Source organism: Choloepus didactylus, chromosome 5, assembly GCF_015220235.1.
Source record: "Choloepus didactylus isolate mChoDid1 chromosome 5, mChoDid1.pri, whole genome shotgun sequence".
NCBI lineage: Eukaryota > Metazoa > Chordata > Mammalia > Pilosa > Megalonychidae > Choloepus > Choloepus didactylus.
In genome coordinates, this window is record NC_051311.1 from 131,342,209 (window position 1) to 131,362,755 (window position 20,547).

At 40.8% G+C, this 20,547-nt stretch overlaps 1 protein-coding gene across 1 annotated transcript in view; it reads left to right on the plus strand.

Moving 5' to 3' along the window:
• Positions 1-20,547, plus strand: part of DNAH11 (dynein axonemal heavy chain 11) — a 415,753-nt gene that overhangs the window by 380,042 nt on the left and 15,164 nt on the right. The window contains 2 exon segments of the mRNA XM_037836873.1: positions 14,856-15,047; positions 17,741-17,860. Of these exon segments, the coding sequence (XP_037692801.1) occupies positions 14,856-15,047; positions 17,741-17,860 (312 nt within the window).

A 20,547-nucleotide genomic window follows, 5' to 3' on the forward strand; every position in this document is an offset into this window, starting at 1 on the left:
CTGAGAGATGATAAAGTAGAAGACAAGGCCAGTATATAATTCTTAAGAAAAAGATCCTTTGTGTCTAGGGAGGGGAGCTCTCCAGTCCTCCTGGGGAAAGGCAAACCAAAAACCAAAGGCCTACACCTTGTAATTGCCTAAGTACTAAATTACACATGGCTTGCACCCCTCTAATGACTCCCCTAGTGTAAAACTGCTAACACCTGCTTTACGTACAGACACTCCTGAAGTCATGTGCATGCAGAGCAGCAAGAACTTACCAACATTTCAGGCTAGAACAATTAGACTAAAGGACAACAATAATTTACAATAACCTAAGATTAATGAACATAAAAAGGCTTACCACTCTTAAATGCTAAATTAAAATTCAGTTTTTAGTACACCTAGTTTAGTGATGCTTGAATATACGTGATTCACATATATGCATACCTTGAACATACACACAAGTTTTGCTGTTAGATGAGTAAAAACCCACTCTCCAGGGAGAGGAGGACAAGCCTTGGTGTGTAGTATTTGACAATATATGTGGTGTCTTTATTCCTATTAGACTTAATGTTAAGATAGCAACCTGGCATTACCAAATGGAGACCTGGGAAGAGATATGAACCATTCACTGTTCTAAGTTTGTTTAATTCAGCTTTAGTGAACCTTAAACCCTTTTATAGGAACATTTACTTGCACTTTGAGTATGGACCTTTTGCTTTTGCCCAAAATATATCAGAAAAATTATTCTGCTTTTTACAAGAATACACAGTCTCATATATCTGGAATACAGACACATATAACTTATATACACACTCATAACCATACGAAACAGACATACATTCCCATTTACAAGCATGTATAGCCAATACACTACTGTTACACATACATAGAAAACTTTTACACAGTTTTTCTCACCTTTTTTTTTTTTTTCATTTTTCACACTATTGTGAAACTGCACACAATTGCCCAGCTTTAGAGTACACACAAACTAGTATACGCTATAAAGACACAAAGAAATAGCTTCAGTTTACTATAGATGAGTACACAGGAAATTTTTGCCAAGCTTTAAATTACACACTGACAAACTTTCACAGTTTGAAAGACTCCTACGTAATTATATTACATGCTTTTATTACATACAAATACAACTATCCCACATTCCTGTGTAAACATACAACTTAAACTCCCATTAGATTCATGAAGTTTTAACTCTCAGAATGCATCCAAATACAGTCCTAAAAAATGTGCATATAACTTTCTATATACCCTGATACACACATTAAGGGACTTTAAATGTAGCTTCCACATGCCTTAGACTTAATTACACAGCACACTAAAATATGTAAATGTATTTATTAATACCTGTTTAGCCCCACATAAGTATATGAATAGAGAATCACACAAACCCCATGCTACAAATTTCCTTCCTCCTTTTTTTTTTTTTTTTTTTTTTTAAACTGCTCCAATTACTTCTCTATCTCACTTTTGTCTGTTTCCTCCCTGGCTTGTTGATTCTCTGAATATTTCCTCTAATGGCTTATTCAGCCATTCATCGATTTTTGGATCTTCTCTGAATATTAGGCTAAAATTCCTTTATATAGCTGACCTTTTAAAGTCTGAGTTATTAACAGAATGACATTGTATTCTTGGGGCTTGAGGGAGTGGGAGTCCAACCCTTTTTAGAGGCTTTTGTGGCAGCCCTTTTCTTTTCAAAGTCTGGGGTGATGTTGGGGAGATTACCTTTTTGGCCCCACCCTTCTTAAACATCGGGGTGCCACCCAGACTCTGCCTCTTTGGGGTAAAGGCTCTACCTTCTCTGAACAGTGGGGTGGCAGCCAGGCTTTTCACATTCCCCTGGGAATGTGCTCCACCCTCTGGGTCCTGAGGCGGCAAAACTTTTCTAGAGCATTGAGGCGGAAGGCCCACCCTCAACCCCCAGGGCAAACTCACCCTTTTCATGCATGTGGGCCACTCCACTCTCCCAGCCTGAGACCACTTGACTTCAGACCTCAACTTTCATCGTTCTTTGGGGATATGGGTACAGCCAATTTTATTTTAGGTGGATGCAGTCTCTCTCTTTCTCTCATAGCCGCCCTCTTTCCCATTTCCCTTTCTTCTCCCAAGAAAGGGATATTTACATAAACCAGAGTTTAAGAATCAAGTTAATTGTTATTCAGCTAGCCTTGCTAGGCTTTTTATTAATGATTCTTACCTTTCTTTCTTTAAGAGCCTTTAGAAACAGAAACTTTTGGAAATCTCTCCATTTTTTTTTTTTTTCTTAACTTTTGGTGGGTTGTAATTACTGGAGCAGTCAGCATTAACTGGCTCTCCAATTGCCTGGGGGCATAGACTGCTTCCACCAAAACCCCAGGCTTTAATGGTTCCCGCCCCAGTGGGGGAGGGGAAACCATAAGGTGGGGGAATGCTTATCCCAGGTTTTAGTTTCTTTTTTCCCTGCAGCCACCACATGGCACAGTTCAGTTCTGCCTTGGAAAAAGGTTTATTTTTATTAACATGACACACAAGGTCAGCACAAAGCCAACTCTTATCTGCCTTATATTTTGGCCAGAATATATTTGGCAGCAAAATGACTTTTTTTTTTTTTTTTTTTGTGTAAACATAACAATAATATTTGATCATTTTCTTTTACCCTTTCCCTTGGTCCAATTACTTTTAGCCCAATGTTTTAACATGTTTCCCAATGGATTATTTAGAGGAATGTTCCCCGGGGACCCTAAAGGTACCCCCTTCCCTTTATTCCCAGCCGGCTGACTGCCTCTATTCCCCATTCTGAGTCTTGCCTGAGCATCTTTCCCTTAGGATCAGCTCTAGGCTCATCAGAATGTCCCCATTCTGAGTCTTGTTTGGGCATCTTTCCCTCAGGATCAGCCCCAGACTTTCAGAATGCTTTAACCACCAAGGTAATATAATATTTCTTTCCTTACCTTGGTCCGTGCACGGAGTTGCCTGGTTAACCAGAGGCAGGCCTTTTCTTTTTCCCCCTTTTCTCATCCACAACCGGCAGATCCAAGCATCTGGTCTCGGGCCCTTTAGCTGCCGGAGATGGGCCCCCAATGGCGGAGTCCGAGACCGCTCAATCAGCGGGGCGCGCCTTCCCTTTGTCCACCTCGGGGGTCCCCCTCCGAAGCTTTGGATCCCGGACGAGCCCCCAAGTTGTCGGAAATAAAGTGGTACCTGTAAGGGAATAAACGCTCTCTCGGTTCTGGAGGAGAAAAGAATTTATTTACGATCTTGCAAGATGGGACGTCCAGCCAAACATGCGGAAGGCTGGCGCCCCAGAGGAAGAGAATGGCGATGTTTAAATCTCCTACTCCTAATTCGCAAGTCCCTCCCCTGTTTCCCCATTGACTGGGTACTACAGAGGTTACAGCCTATCCGAGAACACTAACTAATTCATCTTTTGAGATTTTAATTTGTACAGCCAATCCCAGAGAGCCAACTAGCTCATTATTGAGATTTTGAACTGATTAGCCAATGCCCCCCCCCCCAAATTTTTATTTTTTTGCTGTGAGTTCCCGCCTCTGATACTACCTCATGTCTCTTTACATCAGGCAGATTCTCTCTTCTCTTTGTCTGGGGCTTGTTTAAACTGGTTTTGCCTCCATTTCCCTTATTCCATGCTGTCTCTATGTGAAAACGAAACTTATTCCTTTCTTACAATGAATGTACAACTATGTAATGGTATTGTGAACAATCGAATGTACGATTGGTTTTGTATGACTGCGTGGTATGTGAATATATCTCAATAAAATGAAGATAAAAAAATAAAAATAATAAAAAAAAAAAGTTATAGGTTCACAGAAAAACCATGCACAAAGTATATAGTTCCTGTTTACCCATTATTAACATTTTGCATTAGCGTGCTACCTTTGTTACAATCTATAAGAGGATATTATTATAACTGTGCTAGTAACTATAATCCATAATTTACACTGGTGTTCACTGTTTATGTTGTTTTTTTCCTAATGTTTATTCTAGTAACACATATACTACCTAAAATTTCTGCTTTGAATCACATTCACATATGCAATTCAGTGCTATTAATTGCATTCACAATGTTGTGCTACCATCACCATCATCTATTACCAAAACTTTTCTGTCACCCCCAGACAGAAATTCTATACCAATTAAGTACTAACTCCCTATTCCCTACCCCCACCTTGGCCTCTGCTAACCTGTGTTCTAATTTCTGACTCTATTAAATTGCTTATTCTAGTTATTTATATCAGTGAGATCATATAATATTTGTCCTTTTATGTCTGGCTTATTTCACTCAACATGTTGTCTTCAAGGTTCGTCCATGTTGTTGCATGTATCAGAACTTCATTTATTTTCACAGCTGAATAACATTCCTTTGTATGTATATACTACATTTTTGTATCCATTCATCGGTTGATGGATCTCTGGGTTGCTTCCATCTTTAGGCAATTGTGAATAATGCCACTATGAACACCAGTGTGCAAATAGCTGATCAAGTCCATGCTTTCAATTCTTTTGGGTATATACCTCGAAGTGGGATTGCTGGGTCATAGGTTTATTCTACACTTAACTTTCTTGGGAACCACCAAACTGTTTACCACAGTGACTGCACCATTCTACTTTCCCACCAACAGTGTATGAGGGTTCCTATTTCTTCGCATTCTCTCCAACACTTGTTATTTTCTGTTTTTTTATTATATCCTTTCTAGTGGTTTTGAAATGGCATCTCATAGTTTTGATTTGCATTTCCCTGTTGGCTGATGATGTTGAGCATCTTTTCATGTGCTTTTTAGCCATTTGTATATCTTCTTTGGAGAAACGTCTCTTCAGGTCTTTTGCACACTTGTTAATTGTGTTGCCTTTTTGTTGTTGAGTTGTATAGATCTGGTTTTGATATTAGTAAATTTAATGTACCACTTTTCAAATTCTATTCAGGCTGCCTTCCTATTTATATTTTCATTTCCTTCTGAAATAAAAATGGAAATAAATTCATAATACATAGATTAATGATACCTTCCTGATATCATTCATTATCATATTCTCCTTACTTAAATTATCACCATCTGTGTCATAAACCTTCACCAGCTCTTTCAGTTTCCTTTGTTGCTGTTTGTTCTGAGTTCCCATTCTCCTCTCTAATTTCTTGGAAACCCTTAGTAAATAGCACTCTTATTAGGAGAAGTGGAATGAGCCCTACAAAGGAAATACATACGATGAATATTCAGCCCCCTGTTGGAAATGTATCACTCTCTGTGAAACTTGCCAGCATGCTTAACTTCTTTAGTACCTTCCAGGCCCATGCCCAAACCACCATTATGAGGGAATGATAATAATTGGCCACCTAAAAATACAGCGTTGAAGAATACAGTTAATTAAGTGAATAATTGAGTAATTTGTAGCCTATGTATATACAGTACACTATATACTATTGAGCTGGAACTCAAAAACTCTTGTTGAGTCTATGAAATGTTTGCAATATGCTTTATTATGAGCAATGGCAGGCATGTATTTTTTTTATTGTCCCTTGATTTTAACTTCTGGGCTTTTATGACATTTTCAAAGTCTTTCCTAAAGTATGTACAAAAGGAGAGTTTGATATATTTTAAAAGGATTTATCCAATTCTTTATTCATGAATAATGAGCATTACATGAGCAATGTGCTTCTGCCCAGTTTTCCATAAGCTTTCTTGGGTAATGACCCCTTTGAAAATCTGCTAAAACTATGGATACTCTCCTTAAGGAAATGCACATAAAAATAAATTGTTTCATTTAATGAAGGGATTCATGGATCCCCAAAAACCTATGATGAGCTCCCCAGTTAAGAATGCCCGTTCTATTCTACTCATGAAGGTATCAAATCTTTTGATCTTTGTCTAGAAGATCACTTATATTAATTGAAAGTTACATGTATTGCAAGACTCTTAAGAACTTCAAGGGGTCTATTACTCATCTAGTGGATAGGAGCCTCTGAAATATGAAGTCTAAGTTTGATCCTAAGGAGCAAAAGCAAAGATAATCAAAGTGGTTCACTAAATAAACCTCTCATCAAGCCTATTTTAGCCGGATCCAGCCAAACAAAGAAAATCTCTAAAAGAAAGCTAAAATTTTCTAAGAATCTTTTATGAATGCTGAACTATTATGTTGTAAAACAAAATGTGGTTTTTATTCAGATTATGTGATTTTTATTCAAATTACGTACTTAAAGTGTACCTTCCTTGTGGGCTCCCTGGCTCTCTGTTGTAAATAGGTTCCCATTGCCCTTTTCTCAGTCAGAATTAGGATCAGCTATTTATCAGAGCTCATATCTGTCACTATAAGGTTGTCATCAGCCCACTATTGTTACAGCCCACTATTCCCCCATTTCTAAGATGGTACTTGTCATGTTCCACGGTGGCTGCCAGAGTTGCAGCCACCACATCATGTTCCCTACAGCAGGATAAAGAAGAAACAAAGAGGAGGACATAGGGAACATGCCTGCTTCCTTTTGAAGATACTTCCTACAAGTCAATACACAATGCTACTTCTTTCATCTCATTGGTCAAACTTGGTCACACTGTATTACCTCGCTGCAAGAGAGGCTGGGAAAAGTACATTTGAGCAGCCATATGTCCAGCTAAAATCAGGAAGAAGTCATTTTAGGATAGGCAGTTAAGTCTCTACTGCAGACCTCCTCCTTTCCTAATTCTCCTTCCCCTCCTGGAGTTCTGCCATGGCCCTATCTTGTTGAAGCCTGTGATCCGGACAAGGGATGGTAAATATTATCTACCTTGGCTCCTGTTTGGGTTAGGCAAATGAGGCCCAGTTTTTCCTGTTGCTTGACTGTCCCACTCAGTGAGAAGCACCCAAGGGGGCTGGACAAGTAAACTGTTCTGTTTGAGCATTTTTGTTTTGCATGGTTTAATTTGAAAATCACATTTAATCTCTATTTTTAATCAGAATTTATTTCCAGACTTTGGCATGTTTATTCAAAATAAGCAAAGTTGGTTTTTTATTAGTGCTTTAGTCCCTTGAGCATTCCAGAATATTTATGTAAATCTGGTAATTAAATGGCCAAGATGTAAAGAGCCGTTTCTTGTAGGATGTAGCCCTCCTACCCCTCTTTCTGCTAATAGCATCTGCCTCTTGAAGAAGGTGTCATAAAAAAGTATTGTTTTGGCTCCTTTTGTACCCAGATAAGCAGATTTCTCAAAATAGGAACATAGATTTATTTTTCTGTAAAATTTGCAGGCAGAAACAAGTAATTGGTAATAGTGCATGTAAAATTGGTGGTTATGCACATACAGGCCTGTTATGTATGTGCAGGTGCCTGTTCCCCACTCCCAACATTGTATGTTTCTGATATTAAGTTGCTTATCATTGGTTTGTGAAAATACTACTGGCCTAGAATATGGAGTGGTAGGTAGAGTCATAATTTTTGCTAGGAAAGTCTGATTCATATTTTCCTCCTATTATACTTATGTTATCCGAGCATAATGAAATGGGCATTGACTTGTGATTTGCCTTTTTAAGGCAGTTACATAAAATATGGATTGAATTAATATACTTCATTATTGTACTTCCTTGGGTTTTATGCGTTATGTGACTTGTTAGATCATAAGAGCTGAGTACAATTTTGATACTTCTATTGGGTCTCCTAGAAATTTCCTATATTAAAAGTGGTATCTTTTTTATATCCCTTCAGGATAATTTCAATTTTATGTTTTCTTCCTTCAAAAGATTAACTTTTCTTATGCAATTTTATTGAGATACACTCACACAACATAGTCATTCGAAGTGCATAAATTGTTCACAGCATCACCATATAGTTGTGTATTCACTGCCACAACCAATCCCCGAACACCCCCCATCACTCCAAAAAACAAAACAAAAATTAAAATAAAAAGAATATCCAAAACATCTCCCTCCCCTCCTTCCCCCCACTGACCATCCACCCCTTTCCTTCAGTACAGTTACACTGAGACGCACACACCCCACAGTCATCCACAGCGCACAACTGACCATCCACAGCACCACCACACATCTGTGCATCCATCAGAACCAACCCCTGAAGCCGCTCCTCACCCCAAAACAAAAACGAAAGTGAAAAAGAACACCCAGATCTCTCCACCCCCCATCTCACCCCACCCCCCCATCCAATTCCCATCCCTACTCCTCCACCCATCCGCCCACACACCGGAAAAAGGGAGCATGAGCCACAAGGTCCCCACAACCACACAGTCACACTGTGAAAGCCACAAAGCCACACAACCATCCTCAAGAATCAAGGTCACTGGGCTGCAGCTCAACAGCTCCAGGCACCTCCCTCCAGCCTTTCCAACACACCAAAAACCAAGAGGTGACACCCATACAGCGCACAACAATAACCTCCAGAGTGACCCCTCAGCGCCATCCGAAATCTCCCAGCCACTGGAACCCTATTTTGTTTCATCTCTCTTTTCCGTTTTGGTCAAGAAGATCCTCTCAATCCCGTAGTGCTAGGTCCAGGCCCATCCCTGGGAGTCGTTTCCCGCGTTGCCAGGGGGATTCACACCCCTGGAAGTCACATCCCACGTAGGGGGGAGGGCAGTGAGTTCACCTGTCAAGTGGGCTGAGAGAGAGAGGGCCACATCTGAGTAACACAGAGGCTCTCTGGGGGGGACTTCTAGGCACAATTATAAGTAGGCTTAGCCTCTCCCTTGCAGCAACCAGCCCCACAAGGGAGAGCCCCCAGATAGAGAGCTCACCCCACCAAATTGGCAGCCCTCAATGCCTGCATTAAAATCAGCATTAACCCAGGTGGGGCGGTCCAACACCTCCGCACCTCTCCCCAGCTCCTCAGGGGGCCCCGCAAACACACCCCCACTCTCTGCCCATATCACCCTGGGATGCATCAGGACCCCACCCCAGCCTTCACAAACTCACCAAACCCCACTTCCCTTTCACAGCTCCATGCACTGATGGTGTTCAAACAAACTGATCATACAGGTCAAATTATCTAGTGTGCTGCAGAAAATATAGATCCTGCACCAAATAAACATCTCCTCCCTTTGTCTCACACAAAAGCTGCTGTTTCAAAACCCAGTCAGTATCATCCCCCACCCCCGGACCCCATCTGTCTCAGTCCCAACCATATCTGCCTCATTCATATCTCAGATTGAAGACCGAACTCTCTCCTTCAGCTCCTTCAGCAGTCACCCCACGGGGCAACACTGACATTCACAGCTACCAGCTCCAAGTTCCAGATGCCACAAAGACACCCAAAGTTCCAGAGATCAACCAGGCTACACACAAAAAGCTCAGCATCTCAGGATTTAGAAACAACCATCACAACTCAGGAATAGCTGTGACTGCTGCAAGAGCCCACAATTCAGGGACCAACACAACAAGCATTCCCCTTATAAGCTGTGCCCCCTTCAGTTGTCAGAATTTACACATTATTGTTAGTCCATATGAGTGAGACATTATAATGTCTATCCTCTTGCCCCTGGTGTGCTTCACTCAAAATGCTGCTCTCAAGATCCATGCACCCAGCCGCGTATCTCACAGCTTCACTCCCTCCTGCAGCCACTCAACACTCTGGTATGCACACACCACAGTTCACCATACCGTTCACCAGTCGATGCACCCCAGATGACCTCCGTCCACTCCAAATCGTGAACACTGCCACCACAAACACCAGCATGCAAATGTCCATCCCTGTCCTTGCTCCCAAATTCCCCAAGCATACACCCCATAGTGGGGCCGCAGGACCCCGTGACACCCACATAGCCAGCCTCCCTTGGAACTACCACACTGTTTTCCAGACAGTCCACACCATTCTGCCTCCCACCAACAGTGAACACAAACATCTCTCTCTCCAAGCTCTCCCTGGGACCTGTGTCCCTCCATTTGTTTTTCCCAGCAATTCTACAGGGATATGTTCAAATACCATACAGTCATCCACAGCATAAAACCAGCTGTCCATAGTATCATCATACAGTTGTGCATTCATCACCACAATCAGCACCCACATAAATTCATTATTCAGAGAAAGAATTGAAACAAAAGAATAAAAAGGATAAAAGGAAAAGTAAAAATAAGATAAAATATAGCCACAAAGAAAGAGGAAGGGGTGAAAAAAATAAAAAGACAAAAGAAAAAGAAATTTTAAAAATGGCAACTAAAAAGCCGCAAAATAAAAGGTAAAAATGAAACAAAATACCATTAAAAAGTCAGACAACACCACCAATGCCAAGAATCCCATACCCCTCCTCCATGTCCCCCTCCTGTAAGCATTTAGCTTTGGTGTATTACCTTTGCCACAATTAAAGAGAGCATATTTCAGTGTTACTGTTAACTAGAGACTCCAGTTTGCATTGATTGTATTTTTCCTCCAATACCACCCACCTCCAGCACCCCGCAAAGTTGACATTCATTTGTTCTTCATCTTGCAAAAACAAATTTGTACATTTTAAGTGGTTTCACCAAGCCACACAGTCCCAGTCTTTATCCTCCATCCTTCCCTCTGGTGTGCTACATGCCCCCAACCTTTCTCCCTCAACTGTACTCACAGTCATCTTTGTTCAGTGTACTTACGTTATTGTGCTACTGTCTCCCAAAATTGTGTTCCAAACCTCTCACTCCTGTCTTCTTTCTGCCTGCAGTGCTTCCTTTAGTGTTTCCTGTAGAGCAGGTATCTTGTTCACGAACTCTGTCACTGTCTGTTTGTCGGAGATTTTAAGCTCTCCCTCATATTTGAAGGACAGTTTTGCTGCATATAGGATTCTTGGTTGGCGGTTTTTCTCTTTCAGTATCTTAAATATATTACCCCAGTTCCTTCTTGCCACTATGGTTTCTACTGAGAAATCTGCACATAGTCTTATTGATCTTCCCTTGTATGTGATGGATCACTTTTCTCTTGCTGCTTCCAGAATTCTCTCTTTGTCTTTGACGTTTGATAGTCTGATTATTAAGTGTCTTGGTGTAAGCCTCTTCGGATCTATTCTTTTTGGAGTGCACTGTGCTTCTTCTATCTGTAATTTTATGTCTTTCATAAGAGATGGGAAATTTTCAGTGACTATTTCCTCTGTTATTGCCTCTGCCGCTTTTCCCTTCTCTTCCCCTTCTGGGACACCCATGATACATGTTCTTTCATGTGTGTGCCAGTTTGAATGTATTATGTCCCCCAAACGCCATTATCTTTGATGTAGTCTTGTGGGGCAGACGTTTTGGTGATTAGATTTGCTCGGAATGTGCCCCACCCAGCTGTGGGTGATGACTCTGATGAGATATTCCCATGGAGGCATGGCCCCACCCATTCAGGGTGGTCCTTGATCAGTGGAGCCATATAAATGAGCTGACATAACAGAAGGAACTCAGTGCAGCTGTGAGTGACATTTTGAAGAGGAGCTACAGCCAAGAGGGACACTTTGAAGAAAACACAGGAGCTGCAGATGAGAGACAGTTTGAAGACGGCCGTTGAAAGCAGACTTGCTCCGGAGAAGCTGAGAGAGGGCAAATATCCCAAGTGCAACTAAGAGTGACATTCTTGAGAAACTGCAGCCTAGAGAGGAACGTCCTGGGAGAAAGCCATTTTGAAACCAGAACTTTGGAGCAGACGCCAGCCACGTGCCTTCCCAGCTAACAGAGGTTTCCCGGACACCATTGGCCATCCTCCAGTGAAGGTACCCGATTACTGATGTGTTACCTTGGACACTTGATGGCCTTAAGACTGTAACTGTGTAACCAAATAAACCCCCTTTTATAAAAGCCAATCCATCTCTGGTGTTTTGCATTCTGACAGCATTAGCAAACTAGAACAATGTGGTCACTCAGTTCCCTGAGACATTGCTCATATTTCTCCATTCTTTCCCCCATCTGTTCTTTTGTGTGTAGGGTTTCAGATGTCCTGTTCTCCAGTTCATGAATCTTTTCTTCTGCCTCTTCAAATCTGCTGCTGTGTCACCATTGTGTCCTTCATCTCTTGCTCTTGTGTTGTGATTTTCATTCCCATAAATTCTGCCAATTGTTTTTTTCAAACTTTCTATTTCTTCCATGTGTTTGCACAATGTCTTCTTTATATGCTTCATCTCTTTTGCCATATCTTCCCTCAACTCGTTGAATTGATTCTTGGATTGATTTTTTAATTGATTTAGGAGATTTGATTAATAATTAGTTGTTTCAATTCCTTTATCTCAGTTGAAGTGTAAATTTGTTCCTTCGAATGGGCCATATCTTTGTTTTTTCTAGTGTGATTTTTCATTTTCTGTCATCTAGGTATCTGGTTTCCTTGATTGCCCCAGATTTTCCCAGAGCAGAACAGGCTCAGGTCTCACAAGAAGACTATGTATTCAGTATTAGATTTCCCTGAGGGTGAGTCCTAGAAGATTGACAGACTTTTCCATGAGGCCTCTAGACTCTGTGCTTTTCCAATCCAGCCCAGCAGGTGGCACTTGTGAGCACACAGCAACTCACTGGTGTCAAGAGGTGTGGTCTGTTTAATTCACAGTGGACCTTGACCTGGCAAGGGGCCGAGGGTGTCAGAAGCCAAGCTTAAGTTGTTTCTGGTTTGTTTCTTTTCCCCCAGGTCTGAATTCTCTGAGAGAGGGCAGCCACTTGAGCTGGTCCCACCTCCATTTTCTTAGGAAAGATACACCCCTTAGGGAGTTACCTTCTCCACTTGAATTCCTGCTTTGTCTTTCTGCCTCTGTTAACTGCGCCCTTGCCAGGGTTGTTTACTAGATGGAATTGAATGTCTGAGGCTTTCCTTAATGGGCTGCTTAGAATGCGAGGAAAAAAAAAAAAACGGAAAAAGAGCAAAAGCTCCTTTTCAGGACCAGTCCCCAGTCCCTCAGTTTCACAGGTCTACCAGAGTTCCTACCCAGTTCTCTGTGCCCCTTTTCTTGGGATATAGCCATATTCCAGTATTCTGAGCTCAGCCATCTCCAAAAGTCTCTGTTTTTATTTATTTATGTGTTTTTTCCCCATCAGCCCTGCCTCCTCCCTGTTGAAAGGAACCTGCTTCCCTTCCTGCTCTGCATGATTATCTGTGCTTGTAGCTTGTATTCAGTAGTCCAGATCTGTTAATTATAATCACAATTGGAGCTTGGTTGAGTTACTTTCCCTGTAACCTATTTCTTTTTTCCCACACGGCAGTGTTTCAGCTCAGCCTGCCCTGTCTGAGGGGGCAGGGGTGCCAGTTCCGGGTTTGTGGGGCTTTACTTATGATTCTGTGCTACGATCTCAGCCACTCCACCCATTCCAGACTGGTGTACAATGTGTGTCCATTTACGGATGTCCCCCAACAGTTGTTCCAGATTATTTACAAGTTGCTCCTGGTTGTTTACTAGATGCTCTAGAGGACTAACTAGATCCCACACCTCTCTGTGCCACCATCTTGCTCCACCCCCACAAGATGAACTTTTATCTGATGTTTAGTTATGTTCTTTTCAAGTTCTTTTTTAAGATTGTGTTTCCAAGCCCCATAAATGACTTTTAAAATAGCCTAGTGTTTTACAATGATTTGGGTGGGTCTGCATTATATGCATTCTAGCCAATTCTTGAACTATATTTGGGGTGAGCCTGGGTTCTGATAAAAGCAGAGAGAAACTAAAAATTCTACAGGAAGAAGCTTTTCAGTCCTGAATCACAAAGAACAAATCTAGTCTTGGTTTAATACCAGAAATTCTCCAGGAAACCAGATCTGAACTCCTACCCCAAAGGTCCTCAAGATATATCACAGGTGGCCCAAGTTATTCAATCCATTTTGAATGTGGATTGACTATAGTTTGACGAGTTTAAAAGGCCAGGCAGGAAGTTGTGGATTCTGGCCTCATCTTCCCTTGCTGCCTAATACCAGCTGAGTGCCTAGTCCTCAACTTCTTTTTCCTAGTTTGCACTCACAGAACTGCCAAATCTGAGAGTGGGTAAAGTACCATGTTGTCAGCCATGGACTGGACGGCTGTTTTGTGGGGCCCTAACCATATCGGTGTTTTCAATGTAGCATGTCAGACTCAACTTTCCCTCCATGTTTTCCGGGTAGACCTCACAGCTTTAGTCTGTAGGGCCCATGTTTTCAAGTCTTCATATACCATCCTGTCATCTCACCAGTGAATTATACTTGTAGTTCACTGGAAGGAAACCATGTATCATTGTGATGTTATCAGTTAGGGTACAGGCTACGCTTCTGTAATAAGGAGAATCAAAAATTCAGTGATTCAAACAAGAAAGAAGTTTGTTTCCCACACCTAATGGGCAAGTGTGTTTCCATGAGATGATACACACACACACACACAAGCTGGTGCGAGTCCCTACCATACTTAAGTCTGGGGCTCCAGAGTTGTCCAATCATCATCATTTCTAGCCCACAGGAAAGGCAGTTTTCTCCTCCCTTCTTTTCACACTCTATTGGCAGGAAATTGGTCAGTGGCACATCTGGCTTCAAGGGAAGCTGGGGGAAAGGCTTCAGCAGGTGGTTATGTGTGTGCCCCGCTAATCTTTGCTACTCTGGAGCCAGGGGAGAATGGATAGCTGTAATGAATTAGCATTTCTCCAGCTAGCATTCTGTCACAGTGATGAAATTAAGAAGATGACCTTTGCTATCTAGCTCTTACAAGGAAAAATTTTGTGGGGGAAACATGACATCAAGCAGTGTTACCACACTAAGCTCACTAAAAGCATTCATAGGGACATCTGAAGCAAAATAAAAGGATTCCTCTCAGTCAACAGACTGGCAAATGCCAAATAGGCCATTTCCCTATTATATTTTTGTAGGATGGGGAGCCATGCTTAAAACTGCATGTTAGTTTTGTCATTTATCCCCCTCCAAGTTCTTCACAAGATTTTTTGAAAACTTGAGACCCACGCCCTTGGAATCAGTTCAGATAGATAATCAAACATTTCTTTTCTTTCAGGATACACTTGAAATGTGCTCCAAGGAGCAGGAATTTAAAAGCATCCTCTTTTCTCTGTGCTACTTCCACGCTTGTGTTGCTGGAAGACTGAGGTTTGGCCCCCAGGGCTGGAGCCGCAACTATCCTTTCAATACTGGAGACCTCACCACTTGTGCCAATATCCTCTACAACTATTTAGAGGCAAACCCTAAAGTAAGTGCGTGTGGTCAGGTGACCTCTTCTGAGAAGTGTGTTGAATCTGTCAGTCTTTGGGTGCTATCAAAATGGGCCATAATTTTTCTTTTGAAGCTATAACTGAAATAGCTGACACTATGGGTGCATCTTCTGCCAAATGTGAAAATAAACCAGATCAAAGGTTTTCCAGCAGTGGATGCTTGAACTTCATAATATAGGTCAAACCAGTTCTACATCAGCAGCTCAGTGCAAAAGAAAAAAAAAATGTCCTTCATTATGTTAACAAAAACAGTGGTTTACATGTGCATATATGCCAGATTCATTAGGCAGGTAATGAAGCATTTGCACAAATGTAATTACATACAGCAATTCTGACAGTTCATAACACTGCATTAATAATCACTACAATTAGTTCTGATGATGGAAGCAATTTACAGCACGTCACATGTATAAATAATGGTGCATTTCCTGCATATGTCATTATTATGTATTAAGGATGCCACCTTGTTGTGACTTTCTCAGTAATGTTCCCCTTGATTTGAAGCTAAAGGTAGATGGATGATTTTGTTTCATAGCTAAAATGGATTTTACAGATGGGAATGGGGATGCTTCATCAAGAACTTTTGTGTAAACTTTTATAAACCCAATGATTGGATTTCAAATAGGAAAAAAACATTCCTTAGGATTTTCTGGTTGAATCCTCATCAGAGGAATTTTTCCAATAAGGTAAATCTGTTCAAATTAGGGTATGTTTGTCAAAACTAATCAAGGGTTGTATTCTAAGCCATACCTTCTGAAAAGGGCCTTTAAAATAAATTACCAAGGTTCCTAAGCATAGGTGGTTGTTTTATATTCTTTTAGTTACCATTTTTGTTGTCAAAGTTTTTACAAACTTCAAAGGCATTTCAACTGCTATCAGAATTTATGCACTTTGTTTGTTTTATTTTCCCAAGGAACAAATTTTGAATAAGTTCTATCCAAAAATACATGGATTTAATGTGGTAGGTGATGATTGACATGTCTTATCTATCATATTCTGAATTTATAAATTTAAGGAGTGAATCTGTCCACTTTGAGCAATTATGAATATTCTAATAAATAATATTTTTGTGTGGATCTCAGCAGGTTTTCAAATTATTGCATAAAAGTTGATTATTATAGTAGCTTTGTGTATAAAAATAAATGGATGACTTAACACTTTTATTAAGTTCTTCACAGCTGGCCCATGAGGCTGAGACCCACTTCAGCTGAATCCTGTACACGATTGAGGTAGACATGAAGGGGAGAGAGGGAAACTGACACTTGTTTCTCTTGGCCTCTTACTTCCTGATCACACCATGTGGCCAACTGAAGCCTGCTGTGCCCTGCTGCCTCTCCCAGTGGTGCTCCTGGGTCAACACAAGCCTTAGGTTTTTAACACACTTCATGTCCCTTGGATATCTTGACCCATGTCATTCACCACACACCACAAGGCAGGTTACCAGGACTTTGGAATTAAGTTAATATGTTCACAGTTTGGTTGCACACAACGCCCTTTTCAAGAAGACACACACACACACACAGTTGCTCAAGATTTCAAGAAGACACACACACATACACACACACACAGTTGCTCAAGATTGGGGGAAAGAGAATTACTGAAAAGTACAAATCCCTAACTGATTAAAATACTGAGGGAGACATGTATCAGGTGCTAAAATGTATAGCAGACATAATTAAATGTAATCAGAAAGGGAAATAAAATCAAGAAGTGTTTGTTTCCCACCCACTTTGGCTATCTGGAAGGTAGTCCATGGAGAACAGAGAGAGCCTGTTGCCGGCTAGTCACTTCTCTTTTACTTTTCATAAGTATCAAACGAGCTTAAAAGAAAGACATATTTGAGGTTCATTTATTCCAATTCAAATAAACTGGTAGCAAGTAATTGGAATATCTGAAGCAATTTTACTTGTTCTGTTCTGTCACATCATACAATAAATGAAGGCTATAATTAAGTTTTTACTTGAACTGTTGGGAGGCATGTACTGCCCCCAAGGGTAAAAGGGTTCCTGTCTGCAAAGGCTTCATCACAAACTGGCATGTTTTGCAAACCCAGAGGAAGCTAAAGGGTAGCAAAGAGAGGCTTCAAATCCTGCTAAGCCAAATAAAGAGGAGATACAGTGATTTCTTGAATAAAACATAGTCAAGTCACTAGTTATAACCCATAGATCAGTCATTCAGGCCAGTCATGGGATAAACCAAGTCCTCAATTCATTCTGTGGAAGGAGGTATGTTTGCCTAGCCTTTTGCAAAGGAGAGTTCTCGATACACCCCAAATTCACATGGTATGGATTTTTCTTTTCTTTCCTGAATCAGATAATAAAACCTGATAAAAATTAAATAATAAAAACATGTAAGACTTCAAAGTCCCTGTGACTCAACAGCCTCGCACGATTTTGGGATGATACTTTGGGTGCATAAACTTTCCATGCATAGTGTATTGTAGCAATGATTTAGTTTGCTTTAAAATCTGCATAAGAAACTCAGTGAACACAAAACATAATCCTTCTAAGAAATTCTAAACAGAAACCTAGACAATTTCTGAACCTCTGTTCAATGCTCTGGCTGATGGGGGATTGGGAACACTGTTTCGGAGGGGGCATGCGCCTCTGGTTGGCTGCTCTGAGGCAGATACCCTGGGCCCAGAAGTAGACGCTGTGTGGTTTTTCCATAGGTCCCATGGGAAGACCTCCGTTATCTCTTTGGTGAGATCATGTATGGAGGACACATCACAGATAACTGGGATCGCAAGCTGTGTCGGGTGTATTTGGAAGAATTCATGAATCCATCTCTGGTAAGAATTTTTAAAATTAATCTTACTGAAGAAAAAATTCTGGTAAGGATTTTTGAAGTTAATTTCACTGTGTAGATAACTGTTGAATGTTTTTGAGGACTCTTGGCCTTTTGTGAGTGTATTTGGCCTGCCTTTAAGGAAGTATGGGAATTTGTTAGAAATGCAGAATATCAGCCCCCACCCCAGACCTACTGAATCAGAATCTGCATTTTAATAAACAGTCCCCAAAGTGATTTATATGCATGCTAGCGCATGCGAAGGTAAAGCACGCTCACACGTACCAACTCATTTGATCTTTATGATAACCCCACGAGGCAGAGCTAACACCGTAACCACGTTTTCCAAAGCTTTCGAGACGATTTGTTCCAGGTCTCTCAGTTAATATGGACAAGAGTTTAAACCAGAACATACATCTTTTGATTTCAATCCCAGGGCTTATTTCACTCTAGTTGTATTTGCCTGTCACAGAAATAATGGGAATAATCTAAATTCTGATCACTAACTCCTGCCTAAATAAGTGCTCAAGAAAAATGTGATTTGTGAACCCAAGTCTTCCTTCTCCTGTGAGGCAGGATGGGGTGGGGGGAGCAGAGCCTTCCTTCATTGGAGTTTAAAGAGAGCAAGGACCTTTCCCCATTTCTCATCTCCAGTAATCCTTATGAACCTTGCGTCTGCATACAACTAAGAAACACCCAGATGGTTCCTGATTGGGGCTGTCTTTTCTTGCAGAAGTCCTTGTTTCCCATTCTATCATAGCTGAAAGTACTGGCTACACTTTTCTCATGCTCTCTCCCTCTAATAGATTCCAGGATCATGGGTCAGGTGATTTCCTGGAATCCTAAGGCACCTTACACTATGTCATATCTACTCCCAATTGGCCAAGATACCAACTGCACTTAGAGCAATGCCAGAATGATTTTAAATTGTTTGAACAAGCTACTGTTTATAACTTCCCTGGAAACTTATCTCAGAAAAGCTTGGATCACCATCTCGAGTCCATTTTTAGAAGTAATATAATCATGTATTAGAAGACATGGTATTATTTATAGTCTAGTATAGAAAATTGGGGACAGATTTGTTGTTTTTGTTTTTTACTACTTTTAACAATGTTGGGACAGTGAAGAAAAAAAATAAGACATTCCTGGAATGTAACCATTATTTGTTTGTTTAGATCGAGTCTCCTGGTATTTCCGTCAATCCTAATGAGCAGGATTCCACATGTCAGAAAAACACTTTCAATTTAACACAATTGGAGGTAACTCCGCAGGAGAGGCCTGGGAGCAGGTTACCATGGAGAGTGGGAAGATGAACAGTGCTGTGTGGGTGACCTCTATAGAGGATGATTTCTCCCAGTGCTGGTGTAGGTCAAGGGGCAGGGCGAGAAGCACATGTTCTCCCCCTGTTCCCTCCTGGGCTCTGGACCGTGGATGGGGGAGAATTACTTCTGCCAAACGAGACTGTCCATTAACCTTCACAAGTTGGAACTCCCATTCCAATAACTGTAAAATAAATACAGGTGTTGGAACCTGAGGGGCATCACTGGTATGTGCATGACCTTTAGAAAGGTAGGTACCCGACCTTCCATACAGATCTGCTGAGGTTTTAAGGACTGAAAGGCTTCATTTGCTTCTTACCTGGACAGTGCTATCTTTTTAACTCACCAAAGGAAATTAAAGCACTGACTTAGTGCCAAATGCTACAAATCCCATTTAATTTTTCTCATGCAAATGTTTCCTGCTCATGTTGTTTGTTATTAGCAACTTGATCTAACCTTTTTAGCATCTGCAGGATGTGTTTTTGCCATATCTCTCATTGTTTAACTTCTTTAGAAATTAGTATCTTTGGTTTTTTTGGAACATGATCAGAAAAGCAACCCATTAATAGGCATGGGTTTAAAGTCCTGTGGCTCTTATCAAAAGAATCATAATACTTTCAGTGGTATTCTCCTGCCAGGATGGATGAGTTTGCATTCAGAGAGGGTCAGTATGCCTTGGAGGGTGTCTGGCTAGAGTTAGGGAAGAGAACATTTTCTCATATAAGGCTCATATTTAGCAGCTCTAAGTAAGTAATACACTGAGCTGCTTTTGGAAAATGAGGTAGCAAGAGACCTGAAAGTTGCCACGTAGGGAATCTGTTTTGTTGATATAGAGTAACAATTAAGAGCAAAGACTTTGAAGAAAAACTGGGGTTCAAATTCACACTCTTCCTTGTATTTGCTGTGTGATTTTAGACATATTGCTGAACTCTCTGAGTCAGCATCATCTATGAGAATGACCAACTCATGGGTTTACTGTCAGGATTAAAGATAAAGCCCTTGGTATACTGCTTAGAATATAATGCATAATAAACGGGAGCAACTTTTTATTATGAAATGTACATTTTCATAATATATATATTTCATACTTCATTGTACTTTATTTAATGTGTGATAGTAATGGAAATCATTTATTAAGTACTGTCTCTGAGCCAGGGTCAGTGTCACACAGATTATGCATATTGTTTCTTTTCCTCACAACCCTGCAAAGTAAGTATTATTATTCCATCTTATTGAACAGTTAACTCAGGCTCAGAGAGTGCAATGACTGGTAAATAGAAGAACCAGGATTTGAATTCACAGATGCCAAAGGCCACCATTTTTTTAGCACTACATACTGCACAGGCTGGAGTGTCAATCTGTTTGTAGTACT